Source organism: Anser brachyrhynchus (genome assembly GCF_964034855.1).
Source record: "Anser brachyrhynchus genome assembly, chromosome: 5".
Classification (NCBI taxonomy): domain Eukaryota; kingdom Metazoa; phylum Chordata; class Aves; order Anseriformes; family Anatidae; genus Anser; species Anser brachyrhynchus.
This window is the reverse complement of record NC_137699.1, coordinates 64,623,052-64,650,535: the sequence shown is the minus strand read 5'-3', so window position 1 is coordinate 64,650,535 and position 27,484 is coordinate 64,623,052. Positions and strand designations below refer to the sequence as shown.

General features: G+C 44.5%; 1 protein-coding gene across 4 annotated transcripts in view; it reads right to left on the bottom strand.

Annotated features, from left to right (window-relative positions):
• The window catches only part of MDGA2 (MAM domain containing glycosylphosphatidylinositol anchor 2), a 324,296-nt gene that overhangs the window by 143,011 nt on the left and 153,801 nt on the right, over window positions 1–27,484 (bottom strand). For 3 of the 4 annotated variants that reach the window (XM_080592726.1, XM_080592727.1, XM_080592728.1), the window contains 3 exons: window positions 21,178–21,374; window positions 17,330–17,462; window positions 1,036–1,305 (listed from right to left, as the gene is read on the bottom strand). In XM_080592726.1, the coding sequence (XP_080448852.1) occupies window positions 1,036–1,305; window positions 17,330–17,462; window positions 21,178–21,374 (600 nt within the window). Of the gene's footprint in view, window positions 1–1,035; window positions 1,306–17,329; window positions 17,463–21,177; window positions 21,375–22,779; window positions 22,926–27,484 lie in introns of those variants that run through there. The other variant, XM_080592729.1, reaches the window with a different exon arrangement.

The following is a 27,484-nucleotide window of genomic DNA, read 5'->3' as shown; positions in this document are numbered from 1 at the left end:
GATAAACTCCTGCAGACCTAAGCTGATGTGATGCTCTCTCCCTGACCCCCAGAACAGAAATAGCTTCTAATTCACCGTCCTGCTGAAGAGCATAATACGTTGGGCAATAAGAACTGAACAGGGGTTATGGCTCTCATAAAACATTCACACCACTGGCTCCTTATACAGCAGTTTCTCCTGAGTATGATTAATCACATGGTATTATTTAAAGTTCCTATAGCGTGGGAGTTTATGTTTCAGTAGCATTCATAGATTAGATTATAGAAAATTAGTTTCAGATGAACTGTTTGCTTCAGGTAGATTAATCCACTCAGATGATGCCTACCAGCCAAGTGAACTCCGCCTTCATACCAACTGGCCATGTTCCTGGGGTTACCCAGAAAGTGGTAAACAAGTGGGGAGAGTTTCTTTCCACCTGGCAGTAATTGCTCTGAAAGCACTCTTCTCTTACTTTTATCTAAGACAGACATTTAGCCTGCTATTTAGCATAATTAAAGCATAGATACTAATCTGAAGCTCCTACCCAGGGAGCTGTCGTCTGATGGCAGCAGATTCACAGCATGCACAACAGCCTTAATTTCAGTAACATGCTCAGCTGACGGGAAGGAAGAAAAGGATGAGGTAGGAAATGATGTCTCCAGGACCCATTAAAGGGAAGCTCTGCCACAGCCCCTGCTCTCAGGGCTCTGCTAAAAGTGTGTGTGCAGAGGAAGGGCAAGCCTTCCCACTCACGGGCAACGACACGGTGTCCTTTGGCAAGCATTTGTCCCTGATTTGAGTGAGAGCTGCTGCATCTGCATGGTACAAAGAGGCACCACTTCACCCCAGGCACAGCCCCAAGCAGGGGGCTGGAACCCAGCACAAGAGCCAGTGGCTACCTGAAGCCAGCACCAATTCACTTCATGCATTACTAGAACTGACCAGAAATACGTCTGGAAATGTATGATGCCACTATGTGAATGCAGCCATCCCGTCAGATTCGGGTTCAATTTATCCCTCCAACGTAAAGGCTGCTGGTTTGCCAGCTCAGCTTACCTCTTACAATGATGTTGGTGGACTTTTTTGCAGGGTTTCCAACATTGTTATTGGCGACACAACTGTATGTGCCAGCATCTTCCGATGTGATGGCAGGTATCGTCAGCGTGCCGCCGTTGAGGACCGTCTTCTCGGGCAGGACGCCGGCAGACCTCACCCACGTCAGGCTGGGGGCTGGCTCCCCTCCTGTTGTCACACAGACCAAGGTGATCGCCTCCCCAGGGTTCACCACTATCGGGTCGTCCACAAGAAGCTTAATTGAAGGGGATGCTGCAAAACACAAGAGGAAAAGGAAGGTGGAGTGGGGCAATACCTGTGCCATTGCTCAGTCCGGCCGAGCACACTCAAGTCAAGTAAGATCAGCAAAGGCTTCGGCTGCTGCGCTCCTAGGAGGACCACGCATCCTCCGAGAAGGCTGCTCCCCGTCCTCCTGCTCCACCTGGCTCCACGCATCCCCTGCTCCGCACCCTGCTCAGGCACCTGCTTGTCCCTCGCTGTCAAACAGCGGGCGAGGATTTACGTGCAGACAGCCCCGCGGCCGTGCTCGGGAAGTAATGTATAATGCATGGGACAGGTGCCAGCACACTGGATTTTCAACCCTGGAAGAAAAGCATTAGTAACAATCTTCTTTGGCACAGAAACCACGTTGTTCTCTTCAAGTCAGATCCTCTCCATTGAAAACCAGCCCTCTTAATCCGCCCGCCTCCCCGATGAACTCCCTGGGACCTGGCTGCGAACTGAGAGGAATTTGTAGAGTTTGAGTCGCGTCTGCCGAGGCAGGGGTCACCCCATGGGACACCCCCGGCACGCTTGGAAGCAGGAGAACACAGCTCGAACCCTTTTATCCTGCTTGGGCTGTGCGCCCGGCAGCCCCAGCCCCAGCAGACAGCACGGCCCTGGCTCCATCCCCTCCCTCGCTGGCAGGTGGGAGAGGTGCAGGCTAATTAGGCCCCCGCTAATTGCCACGCAGTGGGCAGGGGGCCGAGGGCCTTTGGGCAGCACCACCACCGCGCCAGCTGAACTACACCACAGCATGGGCTAATGGCAAGACACCGCTGCTCTCAGAAGGGAGGAGCTGGTGATTAAATTTAATTCTCTCTCCTTGCCTCTTCTTTTCCGTGAAATACCTGCACACCACATACGGGGAGCAACAGAAATGCTCAGTAGGAAGCGACATGGCAGGGCACTCCATTTTAGATGCTGAGCTGCAATTTCTATGGAGGGATCCACCCTTACCGGATTAGGACTTTGCTTGAAGGAATACTCCAAGCTGCATAAAGGATGAGCCAAAGCCTACACCCACATTGCTAGCACAGAAAAACAGCAGCGCTAGGCAAACGTGTGCGTAAAGGTGAAGGATGGAAATTTCGCGTAAAATCTAGGGAAAGAAAACCAGAAAAGGTGACAATAAAAATAAAAAGAAATAAAAATATTACATCTGGAAATGACATATGATCACTGTTACTATAGAGATATTTCTGTGTGCTCTGCTTTATATGTGAATCTTATTTTGATATTAAAAGCATATAATAATCACTAAAGGCAAGTACAAGTCGATTACAAAATAAGAGTTTTCTTTACTGGGCACTCGCCCAGGAGGAGCTGGCTCTCTGCATTCACAAGCGGCAGCACACGAAGGGGAAGCACTTCTTTCTTTTACACCCGCCCCCAGCAGAGCGGGAACGGGCCATGCCCCAGCCAGGGAAACACTTCAGGAGAGCAGGAGCACAGAGGTCCACGGGCAAAGCCTCCTCCTCCAGCTCCTCCAGGCTCAAGATCCCACGGCCACTTTCCAGTGTCAATTACTGGGCTCGTGTAACCGACATAAAGGCAACAAGGCTGGGTGCTTGGCTAAAAACATGGTCAGCAAACAAGCAGCACCGGCCACTAACTGTGTAGGTGTCAGAGCGTGAGCCCCCAACCTGAATCTCTGCCATCAGCTGATGCATCCGCCAGCTGATGGACTCCTCTTCGGGGATTAGAGATATGAGACTGGGCGGCACGTCCTATGCCATGCTGTAGCAGTATTTGTTCAGGAGAAAGTGGCGGAGGCAGGGATCCAGGCACCCGGTGTGCAGCTCGAGCCGAGCTCAGACCTGCAGGGTCGTCACCCAACGTGGGGCTTGGGTAGAGCTCAGCTGGCCCCTCTTGCTCCTTCCCTCCCCACCCTGGTAAATGACTTTTCTTTAACAACTCTGGCAAGAAGCTGTTCTCTGCTCTCACTGAACATCCAGCCTTGAGACGGGGAACAAGAGAACCACAAATAACGCTTCAAAACTTCGAACAAAAGATGAAAGCTCCAACAATGTCAACCCAACCTGGTGCTGCTGTTTACCATAATAGCCTCATAAGCCTCCAGATGAAAGGGGGCCCTTTGCCATCCTTCAGGTAGAGAGACAAAGATAGCAGCTGATGTTGATAAAAATGCTGTGATACATCCCTTTCATCACAGCACTCAAAACAGTAAGTACATGAAAATTATGGTTTGCATACAGCAATTTCTCCTTGCTTACACCACACATTTCACTTAACTACAACCTACCCCACCAGGCAAACACAAACAAAAATCCAGCAACACGTTCAACGACTACCATGAAAAGCCTGCTTTAAAGCAGAGAATATTAAATAATTCAGAAGAGATACTAAGGGTTCCTGCAAATGAAACTCACTGTAGCATATAAAGGGTCAAATGTCTATTGCAAAGAGAATATGAAACCACAGGAACAATGATCTATTATTTTGATATTTCCTTGCTTGAAGTCCTACAGACAATCAGCACTTTATGGCAGCGTACCAACAACACAGAACCTCTTATTTTCAGCTTTGCGGTGCAGCAGTGACAGAATTTGGTCTGGCTGAATGTCACACGCATGCTACCAGACTCCGGCTGGGGGATGGAGAGGCTGCAAGGCTCCTGGAGGTCCCTTGGACCGTGTCCCTCCGTGCTGAGCGCTGCTGCCAGCCCAACGCTTCCCATTTCCAAGAGCTCATTTCTGCTCTCGGTGCAGCAAACACTGACCTTTCCTCCTTCAGCCAGGGACGGGCAGGGGTGGGAGTCAACGTGCAGCTGCTTTTGTGCCAAACGTGGATGCGGAAAAGAACAGGGCTAAAGCACTGGTTTAGTCACCCACTGGATGACCTGTATTAATAAACTTGGGTTAATTAACAGCATGTAGGCTTTCTGCAGGTCTTCTTCGCTGGGTAGCTCTGCTGCATTACTCCACCCAGATGTGTTTCCCCTCCCAGACCACAGGAACGCCTCCACCTGCTCCCACAGGATGCTGCAGCGACACAGCCGCAAGCAGCTGCCCCTTCCCACAGAGGGGCAATGCAGAGCTGGGGCACTGACAGCAGCGGTGAAGGCACAGAAAAAAACAAAACAAACAAACATGTAACAGGAGGGACAGTAAGCCCTGAACTGGGCTGCGTAGGGTTGCCACCGCATCCCTCTCCCCCAGATTTCCCAAGCAAATATCTGTTAGACCAAAGGTTTAGGATCAGCTCAGCTTTGGGCTGGGGAAATGGAGCTCGCTGCCCTGTGGGACCTCTCCCTGTTCTAGTTTCATGACAGAAAGAAGTACTGCCAAAAGACAATCCTGGGCTTCTGCAAACCCTCTCAGATCCTTGCACACTTCAGGAGACTGAAATTTTGGCATAACCCTCTCTCTAAAATGTTTTTTTTTTTGTCTCATTTATTGGTAAATTCTGGGGGCTAAACACGCATACAGCACAAAACAGAACTGTTTAATTCATTGCCATGCTACATTTTCAGTCCAACGTGATTAAAAAATAGAGCAGGCATTTATAAAGATGACAAGATGATCCAGAGCAATTATAATAGTTGATGATTATACCAAAATATTGTTGAAGGACTATTAAAACTCACGCTTCGGGGCTTTTTTTTTTTTTTTTTTTGGTCAAGCAGGAGGACAGACTATCACATATCTGTCTGTTGCACTGCTTTTATACACTCTTCTGAAATGTCTCTCAGCGGCTCTCGTTAGGGACAGAATGAGATGTGATCCTAGTGGGCTCTGCACGTGGTTATGCACCCTGTGCGCTTGTAAAGCATCTCGCATGACTGAACCCAGCCAGGAGAGCCACGGTGCAGCCCCAGCCCAAACCCAAACTGCGATATTTGTTTAGATAGCAGGAAATCATGCAACTGAGTCAGAAGGAAGAGGAGATAAAGACTTCTCCAAGAGATCTGACTCATATTAAAATGACACGATTGAGAAAGCCGCTATGTGCAGTTGTGTGCTCCTGGCACAAGCCTGAAAGATGCCGGAGCTGTGTTTGCTCTCGGTGCTGCTTTGGGGAGTTTCGCTTCAGCCTCCAGCGCACAAGTGGTTTCACCCAGCGGCAGCCACACCATCTGTGGCAGCAGAAATACGAGGGTGAGCCACGCTCCCTTCCACTTCTACAGACCGCCCTGCTTTCCTGACACAAGGCTGGAGCCCGTACTGACATCATGCCTGTTCAGTTTTAGATAGGCACAAAGAGATAAGCGTCGAGGCTGGTGGAGACCCTCACCTCCTCACTAAAAAGCTTCCACATGGTCTCGGCTGGGATCATTTGAAGAGAAGCATATTGCCATGCCAGTAAGCCAGCGATTTATGCCTCCAATCTTCATTTTATTATACAAGTTTTGCAAAAAGTTAGTTTCACCAAGCAGGCTACTTGGCTGCTTGCCACATTTACACAGGGCTCTTCTTACATGAAAGGCACTTTCAGATCGAAGTGCTTCAAAGCCCCCAGAACCCAGCAGGTAGATGTGCAATCAAAAGGAAAGATGCCTGACTACACCAGCCACAAGTTCCCTCTGCGAAGCAGCTGCCTCCTGCCTTAGGAATAAGTTCCTCAGTTTCTGCTTAAATCTTGATGAGATCCCTCAAAACTCCATTAGAAGGTTTAATTTAGGGATGTATTTTATTATTTTCCACTGCTGTATGACTGAATTTGGTTAATCATGCATTATGCCATTTATTTACTACTTTAATCCTCATTCTTGCTCATCTTTCCAAACTGTCTGAAATTTTTCTTCTCCTTCTTCCTAGCCCCAGAGCTCCATCCCTTCATACCACAAAACCACATTTGGGTCATGGAGATATGCTGACACACAGATCAGGGCTGATATCCTCCTCAGTTTTGTGTAATTAAGCAATATCCAGCACTGGTTTGGAAGTTCAGCATCGGGGCCAACACAACTGTCCAATACCAAAACCGGCGGAGACACCGACGGTGCTCACGTGTGAAATCACAAATTTGTGCAGAATTTCTAATGCAGCAAAAACGTCCCCGTAAAAACCGGTCCCTACTAAGTGGAGTGTGTTACCAGCCCAGAGCCACTTCCAAGGTTTCACCCTGGCTTAGGTCTCCCTTAGAGGACCACCAGCCATCCGCACTCATGAGACAAACACTGGGCCAGCCAGGTGTGGCAAGCAAAGCATCTCCCAGCCAGAGCCTTCATCCCGGCACCAGCGCAGGCTCGGCCAGGCAACCTGCCCAGCGGAAACCTTCTTTCAACTCTCTGATAGGAATAATAAACTTTGTAATGCAACAATAGCAAGCTTTGGTAAATATTTCCACGGGGGAGCGCATGGAACAAGCTTTCCAAACATCCTATTTGGACACCGTAATGAGAACGGCTCCGTTTTCAAAAGAGCTCTGCGTCTTTGCCGTGCTTTAGAAGCAGGGGTTTCCGAGCGCCAGTCCCACATTTCCAAGTCATGGTTGGTTTGCCAGGGCACAAAGGGAGCCGCAGTGCCGCTGCGAGCCCTTCCCTGTGAAGAACAAGGCACTACTCATGGCGAGGGAAGCCGCTCAGGTCCTATTCATATTGCAGCTGCAGCCTTTTTAAAGGGACTTCAGTTCAGAGGCTTTCGCGTGCAAGCACTGCTTCTGCACCCCGCGTACTTCACAGCACCGCAGAGCCTGGCTGTGAACGCCACAGCGCACGGCAGGGCGTCACAGAGCGCCACTGCAAGTACAGCGGGGCAGAAACCGAGGCCCAGCTAGACCAGTCCCGTGGAGAATTAAAATCAGAACTGAATCAATTTGTTTTTGGTTAGTATTAACATGTGCACACAAGACAAGTTGGGCACTGTTGACATGCAGACAGAGACTAACTACAAGAGGTGTCCACGACATACACCGATCCTCACAGAGTAATAAAACAGCACTCGGCAAGCACTGCTTTTGATTAATGGCTTGAGCAAAAGTTTGCCAGATCCAGCGCAAAGCTAGCAGTCATTAAGTTATCATTAGCACCCTAATATACGTGCTTAACAACATCAGCCTACTGAGCACCTCTGACATGACAACCTAGCTCTACAGCAGAGTGTTTCCAACACTGAAGAGAGCCGCCATGGGATCACTGGCAGAGAGACTGGAAACATCTAATTATTGACCCAGTACTGATGTTAACTGAACATGAAAGCAGAGAAGTCTGTACTGCTGCCGGGGCTGGGTATTTGAGACAGGTCTACACCGAGAGGAGAAAAACATTTGACGCTGATGTAGCACACAGAAGAAATCTGATGCCAAGGTGTGTTATAATTACAATGAGGCAAATATATGTATCTGGAGCGGGTATACAGAGCTGAGGAAGTGTCACAGTTGGCTCTGAGGATCACTGGGAAATACAAAAGTAAACTAACAATTTAATAGCCATGTCGAAGTAGAGCAGAAAGTTATGTCCTTGACAACTCACTCATCTATGATGAATAAAAATGAGAAGATATCATTTCCTCCAGTTTTGTGAATTATTCCATATGCAGAACCAAAGTAATAGAACATAATTGAATTACACTTTCTCATATATATGTGTGCATGTGCATCCGTTTAATTTACAGGCTTGATTTCCTGCAGGAATACAACGCATATGCTCATAACACACATACACATTACCAACAGTCCCTTGCAAGTCAGAGCAAAAAGAGAGAACACCTGAGGTCCCCAATGTGCTAGGAGCATCATTTCTTATTTACTTACCCAGTATAGTTCAACTATATATATATTTAATTCCCAGCTGAGGTCAAGATTTTAAATTATTGGGTAAAAATACACTTTTTATTGACCACACTGTCACAGCACGCTGCAATATTGTAGGTCCTTTCTTTTCATCAATACCCTCTCAGAAAAAAAACCAACCAAACCCGCTTTTATGCACCCATCCTCTCTGCTTTTATCTTTCCTGCTTTTTACCGACAGACCCATAATCTTCTGACTTATGTTTGACAGTTCCTCTTGTTGGTCTCCCAAATGAGAGAAATCCTGCTGGCAGAACGTGCCAGCGTGTATTGACCCAGCCAGAATAAGATACTCCAGTGGGCCAAACTGTCAAGCAAACATCCACTTACACGTGCCAGCAGTTCAGCTGCACTTTCAGCCTGTGCAAACTTAGCTCCACACTCCGCTAGGAAGAAGCAAGGCTTCTTGGGTCGGTTCACCTTGGGCTTGGCAATGAGTTCTTCAACTAAGTCAAGGGGGAAAAATAGGCAGAGACACGTAAATCTGAGCTCCTTGCTGATGTAGGATGGAAATTCATCACAGAATCACAGGTTGGAAGGGCCTCTGGAGGCCACTTGGTCCAAGCTCTCTGCTCCAGCAGGGACACCCAGAGCAGGTTGCCCAAGACCGTGTCCAGCAAGCTTTTCAAGATCTGCAAGGACGGACACTGCACAACCTCACTGGGCAAGCTGTGAAAGTGCTCAGTCATCCCCACAGTGAAAATGTGGTTTTATAAAGTTGTGTCAAGTAGTGACTGGTCTTAGAGCTGTGGACTTCAGCAGTTTCTCATTCAGCTGCTGCAGGCAATCTGCATGCGCAAGAGTAGCAAAACATTCTAACAACCTGCAAGTTCTCAACGACTTTGCATTTAGACACATAAAACATATGGCACCTCTTCAGCATACAGATCAATCTTATTTTTTTGTTACTTGCTATTTTTCTCATTTCATCATTCCCCTTAAAATTCTAGCACTTTCAAGGGAAGAGATTACTTTTTTTGACTTTATACATGCAGTTACAGACATACTATCAAGAATGTAAAATTATGATGTTGCAGGGGAAGCAGGAAGGAGAGTTGCGGGAAAGAAATAAAGCAAAGAATCAGATTATATTTAGCGAGGTCCATTTTCTGCTGGGCTCAGCCCTTACCCGATATAACAACACCCCTGGGTGCAGATATGTGAATAAAAGCTGGCCTGGAGTGCCAGACCCAGGGAGGGAGCAGGTAACCCTTTCCTCTCCTTCCATTCTAAATAGCTTTTTTTTTTTTTTCCTCCCCCAACTTTTTCTGAAATCTTCTGTTTTTTAACCAATGGGGACGCAGCTTTGATGACTCATCTTCTTTCTTCCCAATTTGCCTGGCTGCTTTTCATCGAGCAGCAGCAGCACTTTGATGACTCGCACTTTGCTCGTGCTGCCGTTCACGCACAGATGTGGCATTGATAGCTCCAACAGGGAGGAAGGGAGGCGGATACGTTTGCTATTCAGAGCACTTCCTCGGTGGTTACGCTCTGGAGACAACTACAATAGCTCACAGCTCCCACACTGTATGAACTATTCATTCTGTGGACATTTTATCAAGAGGGTATGAAGGGAAGGCAGGATCCTCCCTTTAGCAGCAGAGTAGTGTTAAATCAGCTTAACCCGCTCATGAAACTGTCCCCTTCATCACTATATTTAGATGCAAGCCTACATTTAACCAATGTAGGTTTAAATCTCTGCTAATTTAAACCACTGGAATGTCAGGCGTGCAATGCGAGGTCACGGATCTTGATGAGACATAAGCACCCCTAAAGCCCAGTTCCTGCTCTCCAAAAATAGATGGGACAAATTGCTCTTCGGAGATGTTTCCCTCCACTGAGTATAGTGCTCCTTGAACAGCCAGCGCAGTACAGATACTGAAGCTTTCAGCATGCTAGATAGGCGAGACAAATCCTGTCTTTCGACAGTAACAATCATCCAATTAGTGGATTACGAGTGATTGACTAACTGGTGATGCAGAGAAAAGACCCTCAGTGTTGTGTTCAGATTGCCATCCACCATAAGCAAGTCAGCAGCCATCGTATGGAGCTGCATAAAGAGGAACGTTGCTGGGAAATGTACAAAAAGAGCCCTGCATCGAGCTCCACGCTGATGAGGCTGGGTGCAGAGCATCCTACATGCCCTGAAACACTGAATTCCACCAGGGAGGTGGACAGAGAACATCAACAGGAACAGTGTGAGGCGCGGAGGATGTTATTCATGGGGAACAAAATAAGGAGCTCGGTCCATTACGCAACAGAAGAGATAGGACAAGATAACCACCTTCAGTACACAAAACATTGCTGTGGGGAGGAAGAGGGTAATCTCCATGCCACAGCAGACAGGAGCAGAGTGATGGGCTGCAGTTATGGAAAGGCAGGTTTGGGCTGGACATCCGATAACGCTTTCAGCAGCTGGGACGTGCAAGCACAGGGCCAGACTGCCTGCCAATAATGCCAAACCTCTGCTGCTGGCAGCTCCTCAACACAGGTCCAACAGACACTGGTAGGACAGGGTTTAGATCCAGTGCATTCTGCCATCAAGAATAGGAATAGATGACCTCTTAGGGTCATTACCAGCTTTATTTTCTATTATTCCTTCTTACTATAGCATTAATACCATCTACCTTCAGCATTCAGCTCTGAGTATGCAGCTGGCTGTATTTCTTATCCGAGGATTTCAGGCCTTTGTAGTGCAGGACCATGTGTCACTGTAGCAATCTTTAGAACGCCAGGGGATGCTAAGAGAAATATTTTTTTAAGGTCAGATAATTCTCTTAAAGATGTATTGTCTGAATGAAGAGAAACAAAGCAAATTTGTCATGACAGACTACTGTTTAATGGAGGGATTAGAAGTAAATTAAACTTTTTTCAATTTGATTCCCACCAAATCCCAGACAGAGTGCCAGCTTCTGCTGCTATGTGAATGAACTGTGTCATGCAACTGAAAAATCACATATTGAAATACCCATCTTTTTGGTAAAAAGTTACTGTTTTGGATTATTTCTATGTTAGAAGCTGCCAGAAATCAACCTCAACGTTAAACATTAATGATACTGTACTGATACCTGTACTACACAGCCTTAACTGTCTAATTCAAACTAATACACATTTTCAAATGAATCAATGGCCCTGAAATTGCTTTGTAGCTCAAGATCAATGTTTTATTTGCTTTTACTCAATCAAATTAGAAGAAACATTATAGGAAGCCCAGAATTTTGATATTGAAAGCTGCCTATTTATTTCTACTCTTTACATATCCTAATGATGTTTGAAATAAACCTTTCAAGCTAGATGTTTGGTTTTATGGGTAAGCATCATGCTTCAACACTTTGAAACAATGAACACTCTTAAAAGGATCCATTCATAATTACTATTACATGCAAGCATTACGATGCGAGATTCAGAGTTTGCTGTATTTCAAGTCACCTTTCCCCACTCTATAGATTAAATAGTGAGTCACATACAAGCTGGAGAGAGATTTTAATATCATCTGTCAATAATTCATGCTTGATATAGAGCATAATTAATGCTTGGACTAATATAATCCCTACATTTCTAAAGGACGTTGTGCTTGCTCCTGCTGAGCATCATCAAACCAAGTGCCTCCGTACCAATGCAGGGCTCAGGCAGGGTGACGGCTCCTTTGGGCTTTCATTGGTTCTTGCACAGACAGGGATGTCCTGGGGAGAGGAGATAATGCTAAATTCAAGCTACAACTTCCACAGCATAGTTTTTCCTTTTAATGTGCTTATTTTATTCACAGAACCATAGATCATCTCCATCACAAGGGATTTCTGGAGGCCTCTGCTCTGACTCCTGCTTCAAGCAATGCTGATCACACCAGGCTATCCAGGCCCTATAAGGTCAAATTTCAAGCATTTTCCCCAAGCCGAACAAACCCTGATCCCTCAGACTCTTCCATATGTGATGTTCTCTAGCCCCACGCCCTCCCAGACTTGGCATCATCCAACAACTGGTTCAAAGTGCACTTGGTCCCATTGTTTTGGTCACTAATAACAATATTGTACAACGTTGTTTCCGGTTTTGATCCCTAAGGGAGGACTTGAGTAAATGACCACCAGCTGGACACCATGCCACCCTTCAAACGCAAAGACTCCTCCGATTTTCCACTAATCATCCACCTCTCACCAGCCTGGCTATAAGGATACTATAGGAGATCACGTCAAAGGTTTTACCCAAAAGAGGCAAGAGAAAGAAAAGGTAGACAAAGGAATCACGGGGGTGATCCCAAACCACCTGTAAGTGGGAGCAGGTGATAAGAAAGGTCCCAGGGAACCATTCCTATGAGCAGAATGGACCTGCAGCGCTGTGCTCCCCCACCCCACAAACATTTGCTGCCAGCTGTTTTTCATGATTGTTGCTGTTCCAAACTGTGAGGAGTATTTGGAGGGAAAATGTCGCTGATTTCAGGAATACAAACACAGTAAGAGCTCTAAGAGCTTGAATGGGGAAGAGACACGTGAATGTCTCAAAAACTTGAATGGGGAAGAGACACATCAGCACCTTGCAAGAACCCTCTGAGGCTTCAGGGGAGAGATGGGACAGCAGCAACCTCAAGAAAAGCCCCAAGGGTGGTGTAGGAGCCAGAATCCGATCAGCCAGACTGTCTTCCTGGGTACGCAGGGAACATAGTGAGGCAACAAAAACTGGAAACGTAGAAACTGTGAAAGTGTGGAGGTCATGACTCAGTGTGACACCCACTCTCGCAGCTGCTCCTCTTCCGACAGCCTGAATTCAAGCACATACACTGAGAAAGTTGTCAGGGTTCCTCCTCCTTGTCAGAATAACCCCTTGATTTTGTTGCAAAGCAGCTGCCTTTCTGCTTTTTCTTCCTATTTTTTTTAAGAACTCCTTCTTGCATTAACTTACCCAAATTAACTTCTATGTGCTGATTTTAAAGGAACTCAGTCTACTAAAAACAAATGAGAGCTGCAAAATTAGTCCCTTTGCTGTTCTTCTTCACATCTTGCCTTCTATTTCTGCTCCTGCCACTCACCAGCAATCTGACAGCAGGTGAATCATTTCGGAGTGTTTCTGCTTCCCTTCAAATTTCTCATCTATTTAGATAATACTCTTGCAGAGTAATAGCTGTCTTTAGATACAAAGTGGGTCTGGGCCCAACAAGTGCCTCTGCATGCTGCTGTACAATATTAGTGCTAATTGTCTTCTTGGGCTTCAGCATATGCATAGTCACATGCTTCTGAGATAATCTCAGCTTCTCTCATTACAACATCCATTTTATTTTTGTATTTTAAACCAGTCTGCACTGGAACAAAGAAATCCACGTGTCTGAAAAACGATGCCGACGCACTCGAACTCCGGCAGTATCTACAGGCACACGATGATGTGTCTAAGGCTCCACATCCTCATGCAGAACCGATGTAATTAAGACACTGCTGTTGAATGAAGGGGGTGTGAGTGTACCTAATTATTCCTATGTGTAACACTTTAAACCTACAGCATGTCCAAAGTATACTGATGAATACGTGTTCATCTGACGGCATCAGCTTAATTACTTCTCTAATTATTCAAGAGGTAGGCAGGAAGTTTTCTTTGGGTTGGTTATATCGCAGTAATTGATTGTTATTCTGGTGATGCCATGACACACAATCAAACAATCAGCAAGACGGAGTGAGCACAGAAAACAAAAAGGTCACAGGGACAATCCAGCAGGCTGCACTGAACAGAAATCTCAACTACTCACCCGAAGACATGCCTGGTGTTCCTCAAATTAGTCTCTTAACTCTGGTGTGTGAACGGGAGTATAGATGTATGAAAGAGCCTGTGGCATAAATAGTAGCAGGAGAGCGCTCGGGTTTGCATGCTTTCCTTGAAATGAATGTCTACATTCATCCCCATGTCACCTACAGTTCTTGGCAAGGGAGGGTGGGGACACTCGAGCGTTTCAGAGAAAGAAACAGGCAAAATGTGTTCATGCATCTCTGACACCGTACTCTCTTACACTACGGGAAGATTATCAAGCAAAAAGTTTAAACAGGTGACTTGATCTGTGAAAGCCTCAGTGGCCTGGAAGCAAACAGCACTTAGGGTAGTAGCAGGATACCGTAAAAGTGTTAAGAATTTCTCGGGACACAGTAATTGCTACGTTGGTTTTGTTTCACATCTGTTGGGCGCCACTTCCTCACTCGCAGCCTGCCAACAATCATCATATGTGACAAACGCTCCTTGCAGCGTGCCGACATCCTGCCGCGCATAAGCACGCCGTGGCAATCAGTCGGGGCCGGTGGGGAGCCAAGGTGCTCCCTGCAGCACGCAGCCTCCCACCACCGTGTCCATCACCCGAAGAGTTAGCTGCTCTGTGCAGATGGTCCACAGACCCCCGCAAACTCCATCTGCCTGCTGGGACAGCCGATGTCCCTGAGCAGCCCAACCTGGAATACGCATCCATGGCAAGGAAAGACATTCCCAACTTTACCCTCAACTCAGTCAATCAAAGGGAGCTTGACAAATAATGCAATTCCACGTCATGCAACAGAATTCTGAACTGAGTGAGCCAAATCACAGCCGAAACAAGGTGGAAACCCACAGCTGCTGTATTCGTAGCTACCTTCCTTACTCACCTCTCTCAAACAGAACAGCCAACTAAAGTTCAACAACTCTCCCATCAGCTCTGCTCACAGACCCGGTAAATGCAGAACAAGGAAATTGCCAGCAATTTTACTGTGACGTCACATAATTAGTAGCTGAACTTAAACTCACTTGGAGTCACCTCCATTACCAGAAATATCACGCATGTTTGCAAACCATACAGACGCTTCTGTTTGTGTCCTTATTGTTTCCATTATATAGACATCTCCATAATGTGCCTTCAGCCTTAAATTAAAAACAGATGGACAGGCTAGGACTATTCTATAGCAGAGTATCGGGTTTGGGTTCTGGTTTTCATTAAGGTGGATTTATGCTGGATTATTCTGCATTTATCATTTACGTAACTTCTATGAAGTTACTCAAGGTGAAGTTCTAACAAATAGCTACAACAGATGTCATATCAAATGAGAAAGTTCTGTCCCAGAGTCATCAACATATCAGTCATCATCTTTAATGAGTTATTGCAGTAATTACTATAGCTATTTAATCTTGCTCTTGATGGTAGTTGCCACGAGGTTCTTCACGAGAAGTGTGAATATGCATTTTCAGGTTTATTTACTTGTCAACTATTCCTGAAGAGCTCCTCCTGTTAATGTACCGCTACTACCTCCCAGAGAAGAAACTTTCTCCCAAAATAAGCATGACATTTGCAAGGTGGAAATAATTCATTTTTGTGGCAAAATAAGATCAAGATCACCTATACTCAGTTCGGAATGGCCATGTTATTTCAAGTTTCACCATTACCATAGTGTAAACAAATTTCTGTAGCAGCTGAGGTCCAGCATGGTAGAGACTGCTCAGGCACCACCAATAAAATCATCCCCTCTTACAAATGAGTGAAGGAAATACTTCAGTGAGGCTGAGCCCTGCTTGTGAGAACATAATGGTCATGGCCAATATGCAGGCACTAGACAAGACAACTTCTATAGCTGGAAAAAGAAGAGCCCTACAACTTCTGCTGAGCAACCAGACTGCAGGTTACAACCCTCATCCTTCATTCTCATGCAAGAAAGTGGAAAAGTTATGACTAGTGTGGAGAGGAAAGTTGCTCTCAACTATCAGCTATGCCACTCCACAGCAGATGAAATTTCATATCTCTCCTGGTATGAAGTCAGTCCAAGTAAAGAAAGCCAAACCTCACATTTTGATGTTTTGTTTTTTTTTTTTCTTCCTGGCAAAATTAGTAGGAGAATAAAATGAGTGCTTCCAATACGTTTTGCTAGGTACCATTGGAGCTGATTGTAATTCCCTTACTGCCAGTGGCAGCTTTAATGCTGGGCTGTTAATTTGCTTTGCAGTGGGTTGTGCACAGGAACGGTACATAACACAGTTCTGGAGTCCCTGCTGTCAAATCAGAAATTCAGAAAAGGCTGAAGGCAACTCCTTAGAATAAATCCATGAGAGCAGAAATAACGTGAAATGTGCAAGTGCAAATAAAATTCATAGTTCATCTTAGATGCACTCAGCATGTTAATACCTCAACTGTTTTGTTCATTTGCTACCTGTTTTCAGTGCCTTGAGGCACACACTATTAAGGCACAGCCCAGCATAATCTAACTTGAAGTCTTCAAATGTTACATCCTTTCCTGCAGAACAGTTCTCCAGAAAACACTTCTCTGAAATCTCTAATTACTTAAAACCCTAAGCCAAGGACTTTGCTCTTTGGCTTCAAGTCTATAAAGCACTTCAGACACACATCATCTGCTGATCCTGGATGCAAAACCTTTAAGAGATTCAAAATCTATAATTTCCATCCTGCCAGAAACCAGCATTCAAAAGTGTGCTTCCACTTCCTGCGATCACCAGCTGGCGCGAGACTCTCCAGATCCACAACAATGACACAACCACTGAAGAGAGGAAGATGCACAACTGGACATTTGCTCAGCCAGGACCAAGTCCAAAGAAAAGAGCAAAGGCACAAGAAATGCCATAACACGCAGACACCTTGGTCAGAGACAGATAAATGCCCAGGTAACCTGCTGCAAAGCAGTTCAACACTTGACTGCTTGAATATTTTCATTTGAAGCAATTAAATCTGAAAAAAATGTTTTTATTTAAATCAATGTAAGAAGTCAATGTTTCATTCACTGTAAGAATATATCAGATCAATCAATATATCAAAACAATGGTTTAAACCAATGTAAGAATATCAAAAGGTTGATTTATTTTCCTAAAATGTTTTGTTGATTACAAATAAGTAGCTTCCAGCAAAATGTTGCGAGAAGCATTTGAGAGTGTTTGGAGGACTTGTAAAGGAATGTTCTACTCTGTGCCAGCCTTGGTTGAGAAGCCCTTTCCTTTTACCTCGCTGCAATCCCTTCTCTGAAGTCAAGTCTATTCACACCAACAAAACCTCCTGACACTGGAGGAAAATATAAATCGTGATATAAAACCTAGAAAGTGATAAATATTGATACCAATAAACGAAATTTTCTTCAAATCTTAACTTTGCTGAGAAAAGGAAAAACAACTGAAATAATTGACTTCTACAGCTTGGTCCTAAATAGTTCCAACCGCAGTAGCTCCTACTATACAGACACATATTGTAAGTGACACAACTAAGCCATGCAACCCAAAAGACCACCAAAGGAACATTAAATGAGCAGGGACAGTCACTGCTGGAGGCTCACCTGTTTTGTTAGAGAGTCGGAAGGAGACCATCTTGTCGGGAATGCTGCAGACATTCCTCACCGAGGCGATGCAGCTGTAATTCGCGTAGTCCTGAGGTCGGAGGTTCTTCAGCTTCAGGATCTTCGTTTCCCCCTGCAGGAGCAAGAGACAGCATTAGGAAGAGCCTGAAGCAGAGGAGCGAGGAGAGCTGCAGGGTGCACTCAGGATGACTTCCAGGAGGCGGGAGGTGCAGATGTGGCCAATTAGTAAGAAGATGTTGAAATGGTCCAGAAAACCTTTTTTCCTTTTTCTTTTTTTTTTTTTTTTTTTTAATAGCAGAAAGAATGGTGGCTGGCATAGCCTAAAGCCATAGCCCACCTTATATATTAAAGGCAGAAGAAAAGAGAGTGGCAAGGGGGGAAATTGTTTTGGCAGTCTTTGAAGTCACAGCATTATTCTGGATAATACGTCGTAAAGTACAATCTGCTTGATGAAAAGAATCATAAGCTACAGAAATCCTGCTGCTTTTCCTTTGAAAATGAGCTCCTGATGGATTTTATTTTTAGCCAGGGGTGTAAATGATGGAGCAGGGACCTGAATAGGACGTGTAATGAAGGAGTTCCTTCTGATGTGATCAAGAGAAAACTGTAGTGTCCAAACATGAGATTTCCACAGCAGCTCTATGTGAAATGGGCACCGCAGAGCTGGGAACTCGGGAGAAAAAGTTGCTGAAATACATATGCAAAATCTTGAAGTATTGTTAGCAACAGCAGTAACAGAAAGCTGAACGGACTGTTAGGTACAACATCCCCTCTTAGACTGAGCACACAGGGATGCCACGGAGCACAAAAGGCAAGAAGAAAGCAGGTGAGTACAGCAGAGCACAGCGGGGCATCGCACATGACAGAGCGACAGTGGAGGGCTGCAGAAACATCAGATACATCTCCATTTAGCTATACATGCATATTATTCATCCTAGCACTAACATAACAAACTTCCCTGCATTTTCAACCTCCTCCTCCAGCTGCCCACTTTCAAGTCTTCACCTGTGTTTATGCTGATAAGCTAAAAAGGTATTGTGCTTGGGACAGGCTGCGGCACAACCCCAGCCCTGGGAGGCAAACACTGAGCCAGCTCATAAGGCATCAAAAGAGGAAACTATGAAAAATGTTCATTATTATGTTATTATAAAGCTGCTACCACTCCTAATTTCATCACGGCTTGGGAAACATATTGCCTTTTTTAATAACATCATGAGCGCATATAGGGAAATATGTGGTCGCCTGTGAAAATGCACGCATAGCACTAGCAAAAACAAAACAAAACAAAAACAAATGAACAAAAACAAGAGAAGAAGATACAGTTAGCAAGAAAAGAAAAGAAATAGTCATTAAATCAAGCTCAGTAGATGTTTGGAGCATTGGAACTGAAGTGCTTTGTATGTACAATCAGTCCCACAGAAATGATGTGATTAAAATCAAGCTCATGCTGATTCAGTGTTTGCACGGCTGAAGCCTTGAATGGGTGTTCCTAAAGAAAAAGATCCTACTTTAAAAAGAGATTCATCTGGACTGGAGAAGGGCCTGATCCTGGTTAGTGGACACGCAGATACCAAAGCCATTAAGTTCTGGATTAGACTCAAACACAGAGCAGCTACATCCCACTGATTTGGTCTTTAGCTGCGGACTCCACGTGGAACTTGTGAGCTGAACTCACAATGGCATTCTGGATCATGTTCCCAGATTGCAGAGATTTGTAAAAATATATATCTATTTTCTTCATTGGTTTGAATAATTAGTCTAATTATGTCTAATTGCATAATTATTGTAAATACAGCAAATTTAATCTTGTGCTCAGACTGTGCAATTACAATGTGCAATGAGGATGATGCAAACTCTTATGAAAAAAATCTGCATCAAGATTTCAGTTTCGAAAAATTCAGTATTTCAAACACTCCCACAGATGAGACTGCACGTTTGTTCTTTCCCCTTCCCGACCCCCTCATGGCAGCTAAAATAAGCAGCTGACATTACCTTACTCATCAAAAAAAATCTGTGCTTAAAGTTCAAGAATTCTTTTTTATTTGCCCAGTTTTTAAAGTGACTTCTGCGATTTGATAAAACAAAGAAACTAGCATAAAGAAAAACTGGCCTTTTGGGGCACAATAACTTAGAAAAATTATTTGTGCTACTGTTTTCCCTCACATTTCTTTTGATTTTCAGATTGATAATCCATCTTTAAAGCAACCAACAAACAAATGTCACCTCAAATTCACCTCTTGGTGCTCTGAAGATATATCCCCTCTATCCCTCTTCACACCAGCTCTTACCATTTGTTACCATATCATAAGCAGAACCAATTCTGCAGAGACGTGCAGTAGACATTTATGATTCTTAAACCTTTAATTACATCTTTTCCTCTTATAAACACATATCAGACCTTGCAGGCACACAGACAAGATATACTTAATTCAACCTGACCTCCAAAAAACATAAAAAGGTTATGGATAAGCTTTGGACTATCGACATGACAATCTGATTTATTCAGATTAATTGGGCCCAGACAGAGGGTCTAGGAAGAACGCTCCCCGTAAGCTAGGTATCTTTTTTTGGTATCTTTTTTTTTTTTTTTAATATTGAATCTAATTTCCTGTGACACATTTTATTAGATATGTTCTTGTTAGATGATTGGAAAGGTATTAATCAGCATTTCCATATTGAGATATTATAAGACCAAAAGGACCACCTCAAGGGAGTCCCTCGCTTTTTAATTAAAGCATAAGGATACTTGCGTTTACACACTTGAATCCAAAGAAACAAGCCACACATTTGCTAAACTGAATCCATACACGTTAAATTAAAAATAATTTCATCACTTTTAGGAGACCAATAACTTGACTATGTAATCTAATTCTCATCTCTGCAAGGTTCCAGGCACACATTTCTCAGTAGAATACCAAGCCATGGTAGCAATATAAAGCTGTCAAGCACAATAATAAGAAAAACTGAAGGTGCTCTCAAATCATTAGCTGAAAATTATTTATGAAATTTGCAGCTTGCTTTCTGCTATGAAGACCAAATTACCAGGCAGTTTTCACTTGTCTTTACTTGTTGTTGCTTGAGAGTTTCCAAAATAACATCTTCTCTTTTTTTCTTTTCTTCTTTCTCTTTTTTTTTCTCGTACCATCACACACACTTCTCCATAGACAATAGGATATGTCACCTTTTTATTCGGAGACTGTGTAAGTGTGCTAACAATAAATTAATCTGATCTAATCTGACAGACTCTTTTGATAGCGCAGTCTGCTTTCGTGGCTGTGAGTAACAGTAGGAACACTTATAAAAAGCACTTCTTCCCATTTTTGCCACATCATCTTTAAAGTGTGTAAGTCTGGAACAAAAACCTTATATTCAAAGATGTGGAAGGTGGAATAATAATAATAAAACAGGGAGTTGCCTTAGAGTTTAGCCTTCATGAAAAGCTTTTTAGGCTGTAACTTCTGTGCAGAATCACTTTGCATTGTATTGGAAAAGATTAGGAAATAGCAGTCAAATCAGAGCACTGGGCTTGCAGGCTCAAGCAAAATGACTTCAAAGGGGCCCCTGCAGACAGCACTCACTGTGCATCTTCCCATAGCTTCCTACTTCCAAATTTCTTTATCAAAAAATAAAAAGACATCTTTTATATTAGTAGCTCTTTAAAAACTACATGGGTGGATGTGCCAGGCTGTGGTTCTCTGGAGGGCATGCCCACCAAGCACCCCGCGAACCCAGCAGGGATGTGCAGACAGACAAGCTCTACGTCCAGTTACAAAGTCCCTGGTGCAAGCACTTGAAGGAGGGATAAATACTGTAACTTCATTTCCTACCTGTGTAAAGAAGGGCTCGTAGATCTCAACTCCTTTATCAGAGCCTTGCAGCAGTACCTCCTGGCCGCGTCTCCAGCTGTACCGAACAGGCGGATTGGAGTTGGCAACGCACCTGAGAAACACAGTTCTCTCATAGTAAAACTGCTCCTTCGCTTCCCCGATGCTCTGGTGGACTGTCACTATCGGGTCATCCAAATCTGGAGAGGCAGAAGAAACAACGGAGATAAAGTCAGGCTCCACCAACACCGCGATCCTTACCATTCACCAGCGGTGAGCAGGGAAGCACATGTACCGCCCTGTACACAAGTCATGGCAAAATAGAAGCAGTGCAGCTCTAAAACCCATAAATGTACGTTTGAAAACTTCCTGAGCAGAATCCAGTTTTAGAGTTTGTTTTCATCCGTACGGCACCTAGCAAAACTGGATCTTTGTTCACCACCCTGGCTTATTACAATACACGTGATACTATGATAGTATCAATCATATTTCTGACATGTTTCCATTAATATTTAGGTTTCACCTAGTTTTCATCCCCACTACTGATTTTTTATGTATGATTTTAATTTAAACATCTCTTAGAAAAAAAAGTAGTTTATCAAGCTTTGATAATAAATAGTCAGGCTCATTTGCATCCTAATGGTAGGATCCACTGGAATGTCGATCATGTGAACGCATCTGTTTTCCTTTAAAGCAGCAATTTAATACAGTAATTTAACGCACATTCCCTTCGTTCAGTTACATGCATTTAACTTCAGGCAGGTAAATTCATCCTAGGCTTTGGAACACACTTCTCTTGATTAAAATACAGATATCATATAATTACTCCCACTGCTTCATCACAGAGAAAATTAGATCCCCACAACAGAACTCATTCATCTTAAATAGGGAAGAAATAGAGATAGCCCTTGGAATGTGAGTACACTTAATGAATTAATTTGGGCTTTATTCCACCAGGCACAAGTAAATTCCTGTTTGCGGGGGTTTACTGTTGTTTACGATGAGCTTTGTTTGAAGGAATGATTACACCCAAGAAGAAAAAAAAGCAACAACAACAACGGCTGTCATCACCAGCTAAAAACACTTGGCCCCAACCAACAGGGTCAGCAGATCCTCACCGAGCTTTCGGGAGGAGTTCCACCGCCCAGCAAGCTGGCAGCCAACGCAGGTTGCTGCCCAAAGCCAGCAGTTACAGCACAGCACCGGTGCCGTTACCCACAGAGGAGGACCAAGCCCACCTGCAGGCACACAGCTACGGCGTGTTTCCACATGCAACTCAGCCTCGACTGGAACACCTGCAGAACCTCCCCAGCAGCGCTTTTTCCTCAAAATAAAGGCTAAGTAACACCTTAAGCAGTTCTTAACTAATTACTCATCCACAAATGCAACCCTATTTCTGCAAGGGTGAATACAGGTGAGTGCCTATCCAAGTATAATTCACCAGGTTTACTTGAGGCTACAATTCAGCAAAATGCAGAACCAGGGTGCTCAACCCTTATAACCACCAGCGCCAACGGGACCGCTGCCATGACTGAAGGCACCCACCCCTCCGTCCCTTTTCAACGGTGCTGAAAACAAGGGCAGTTGTTGGGGTGGAAGCATCACCTGCATTTTGCTCCCACGTCCTTTCCCCAAGTGCCAGCTGAACGCAACCGCAACCACCAGAGGATATTGTGCCAGACAGGCCATCAGTGCAGCAGCTCTTTTAACATTCAGATTTTTGATAGTTTTGAAAAATTAGAGGTCTGGTAGACAAAAAAAAAGATTAATAAAGGAAGCCCATCATTAACAATTTGAAGAGATTAGCATGTTTCAAATGTCCACATTGAAAAACAGTCTGCACTTAAAATTATTCTTTAGAGGCTTACATTTTGATTTGCATAACAAGAACAAAGCCTGAGAGTCTCTTGATTAATTAGAAACAAAACACATTCCAAAATTTGGAATAATTCAAGTAATAATACCTTATAATGGTGTATGGATTTTAAGTAAATGTTACGTTCATTCTACCCTACAAAACATTTTAGTTAACATCACAGAAACAAATTATGAAACTGTTGTTCCAAATTAGGATGGCATTTTCTAATGAGATTTCATTTTTGTTTTAAAGGTTATTTTAAATCACAGTAGCATTTGAAAAGGGAAGGGATTGCTGAAACGCCATCTTCCACTCATGCAATAGAAAATACAAAGAAGGAAATTAGCTTGCTTCAATTCCTAGGCCCAAACACCTGTTCCCTACGTTTTGATGAACAACAGAACATTTCACGCATGAATGCTTTGCAGTGTCTGCTTATTAAAGCACCTCCTTATGCCCCAAACAAGGATGGTGGCTAGCAAAGGGCTTCCAGCCCTAAGCCGTGGAACAGCTCCTTGAATCTCTCCCCCTCGGATGAAGGTGCATCCTCCTAGATGAAATATGCAGAGGTTCAAGTCTTGACTCGGTGTCATTTTGATGAAGTTACTCGGGACTAGACAGACTGAGTCACTTAAAGCCTAAACATGGGGTTTTCAAGGTGGCTGTGAAGCCTGACAGTGCAAGGCTGCAATCCACACCTCAACACACGGCAGGATGAGGCTGACTGGACGGAAAACAGCTCTGCAGAAGAGGCCGGGAGGTCCTGGTGGAAAAGCTGATGTGGGTGTCTCTACACCCATGAAGGCAGGCCACCTCCCAGGCTGCAACAGCAAGAGAGCAGCATGTCCAGGGAAGTGATCCTGCCCCTCCATGCACACCTGTGGGACAACGTCCTGAGCAATGTGTCCAGGTCTTGACTATCTCTACAAAGAAGAAGACACGGACATACGAGAGTGAGCGCAGAGGAGGCCGCCAAGACAACTGGGGGCTGAAGCAGGTGACATACAAACAGAGGCTGAGGATCTGCGTTTGGCCAGGCTCGAAAAGGAAAGGTGAAAAAGCGATCTAAAGTCTGTCTTTGACTGACTACTGCGACACGACCAGAGCAGATAAATTCCTCTTAGAGGTGCAGAGCAGAAAGAAAAATGATGAGTAAGTTGCACCAAGAGAAATTCTTCCTGGTTGTAAGTGAAGGCTGTGGGCTCCCCGGTACAAGAGGGACGTAGAACTTCTCAAGAGGGTCCAGCACAGAGCCATGAAGACGATTACAGGATTAGAGCATGCGTTCTGCGAGGAAAGACTAAATGAGCAGGGCCTGTTTAACCTAGAGAAGAGGAGATGGAGAGGGGATCTTATCAATCTCTACAATTACCTGACGGGACAATGTTAAGAGGACGGGGCCAAACTCTTCTCAGTGGTGGCCACTGATAGCACAAGGGACAACGGGTACAAATTGAACCACAGGAGGTTTCATCGCTGTAAGAAGGAAGAAGTTCTTCATGGTTCAGGTGACGGAGCACTGAAGCAGGCTGCCCAGAGAGGTTATGGAGTCTCCTTCTTTGAAGATATTCAAAACCCACCTGGATGTGATCCTGAGTAACATGCTCTAGGTGACCCTGCTTGAGCAGGGGGGTTGGACTAGATGATGCTGGAGGTCCCATCCAACCTCAACCGTTCTGGGAAGGCAAATTCCCTGTGCAATCAGACAAGTGCTTGGACATGGCTCCAGAGACACTGTGGGTACCCGTCCATGGAGGCATTTGAAGCTTGACTGGCCCCGGAGTTGGCCCCGGTTTGAGTAGGGGGTTGGACTGGAGGTCCTTTCCAACCTAAATCACTCTGAGATACCAAGAGATGCGATGCCATCGCTTCCTCATGCTGTCTGCTCTCTTGCAATGGGTGCATGCTGATGTGAATTAACCCCCTCTGGTCCCTAAAGCAGGTACCCTCTGTCCACATGGCCCTGTAGTACGGCAGGGGATGGACTTTGACAGGAGTATAAAGAAAGCTGAAAGAAGTTGAAGTTGGAAACGCAAATGTAGCAAGCCCTCTGCCAAAGCATTTCATAATGGTCAATTAATACAGAATTTGCACTGCAGAACATGACTGATTTTTCCATCAGCAGTGCTGGAAAGATCTTGACAGCTGCATCACAGCAAAAGAAGCACTAATAGGAGACAAAATAATGCTTGCAATTGTTGTGAGATTTCACTGATCGTTCAACTGCCTGCCCTGTTGCTGTGCAGGGTTAGACGAATGTTTTAGGAGGTTGTTATATAAGACTGTATTTTGCTCAGACAGTGTGAGAGCTGCAAACATAATACAAAATACGCTTTTTATAATACTGCCAAGGCATTCTGTGGAGTTATTACAATGGAGGCAGGTAACTGCCAAATTCATAGCCTTTGGGCTGTTTTAAAGTCACCTGATCCCGGTGGCATTAATGCCCACTTGTCGGAGCTCTCCAGAACTCCAGCTTCAATGTCCAACTGAATTGTTACTAATTGATATTTAAATTTCCAAATAGAGGCTAGAATACATTGTTTAAATCTCTGTGCATATGTGTAAGTATCTGTGGGTGTTCGTTCTTCACTACAAGCATTTGAACAATCAGGGCTTCTGCAGTCGGGTAGGGGAGCTATTGACTTCAGATATTGCTCACAATTTGCCTGGGAAAGAGAGGAGTTCATGGCGGAGACAGAGATCTTAACGCAGCTGAGAAAGATTTAGCATTGGAAAGCTCAACATGGTGAATTTTTGAAGTGCTTGACAAGGAAAAAAAATCTTAAAGTTTTCATTTGGGGTTGATCAATTTATAAAGAGTTAACTGACTAATAATTCTGCATATTAAACTGAAGTCATGGGTGTTATGCAGTTAAAGTCTATTAATCAAAATGAAAATAATTACAGAAGTATGTTTTCCACAGAGGTTTATGTCACCATTAGGTTCAATTTTTCAGTCTTTAATCTTTGAATTGAACCAAACTCTTTCTGAAGCCCAGATGGCAAATGCATGCTCAACGATGTATTGGAAAAATTGCCTTCATACATTCTTATGCTCTCAACCAAACCGAAAACCCAGAATAAAACGTTCAGAATAGGCCTAATCTCAACACACGAGGAATTGCAGCACAACTGTCAGAGACCTTGGTGTAGAAGGTGCACAGAAGTGTGGCAGCTGCTGTTGATGTCCATTGCATGCCGAACTGTACAGCACTGGAGGCATCGTTCTGGCTGTGGGCAGGAAACGCAGACCAACCATCTCCTGCAGCCCTCACCTGAGCTCCAGGGAGTTTCACACGGACAGCCATGGGAGCGGGATCACAGCCTGTATTTGCTATTCCATCTTTTTTCAGCTGCTGGGACTACACGGCTTGCTGATTTCATTTGTTAATTAGCTGCCTTTGTCTTCAGGTCTTCAAAGCAAGCGATATTTGGAAGTCAAGATAATAATAAATAAAACACGCCTCTGGTAAACTGATTGAAACTGCTTCATCAAGACACCCATAGAGGAGGCAACAGTGATGCATATATTCCACCTGCCTAACTTGTAAGTTATTCTGAAATATAAAAATATGAAGTTCTTCCCCCTATTTTCCTTACTTTAGCCTCTTTGACCTAACATATCAGTACTTATCAATAAGTATTCAGGCTTGTGGTGTTAGGTAGTACTGTATGATATAAAGCAGTTACACCTGACTCAGGAAATGCATAAAATGCACCAAATGGGTATATTCCTGCGTACTTGTGGCAAGAGTAATGAACTGTCGTGCGTGCCATCCATTAGCAGGTAGCAGAGCTCCAAACAAGCTGGCGGGATGCCAGAAACAGGGGAGCTCAGTTACCCGGAGCTCTGCATGAGATATTTTTTCCTTCCCCAGCCCCTTAAAAGAGATTTCTTACGCATCTGCATTGCTGTACTACGTGTGCAGCAGAGTTACGACAGTGGAAGTGAGCATCATTTACAAGGCCAGAGTCTCTAAGAAAGCCAAGCCTCCTTGCTTGCTCCAAAAAGACCCAGAGTGTGACCTTGGCAGACCTCCGATGAGCTTACATCGACTTCCAATAGCATTTTGAGAAGATCAAACACATGCTAGAAGACTGGAAGGGTGCTAACATCCTCCAACACAACAAGACACAGAATGACCTTAGCAGTCAGCAGCACCCTGCACAGCCTGAGACCATTTCTGCTTGCCATGCTCTGCTGAGGGTTGGAGTCCAGCCACGAAGAACCCGAGAGGAAAAATATAATGAACACTAGCTAATGGAGTCTTATAGAGAAAACACATTATTCTTCTGATGAAATTAAAAATATACCTCAATGAAACTTGCATAAACTACGCCCGCTAGATGAACTGTTCATGCCAGCATGTGCAGATGACCCTAGAAGGATGGCATGCACAGCCCTGCAAGAATGCAGCACCGGTTTTATTTATCCAAGGACCCCAAACT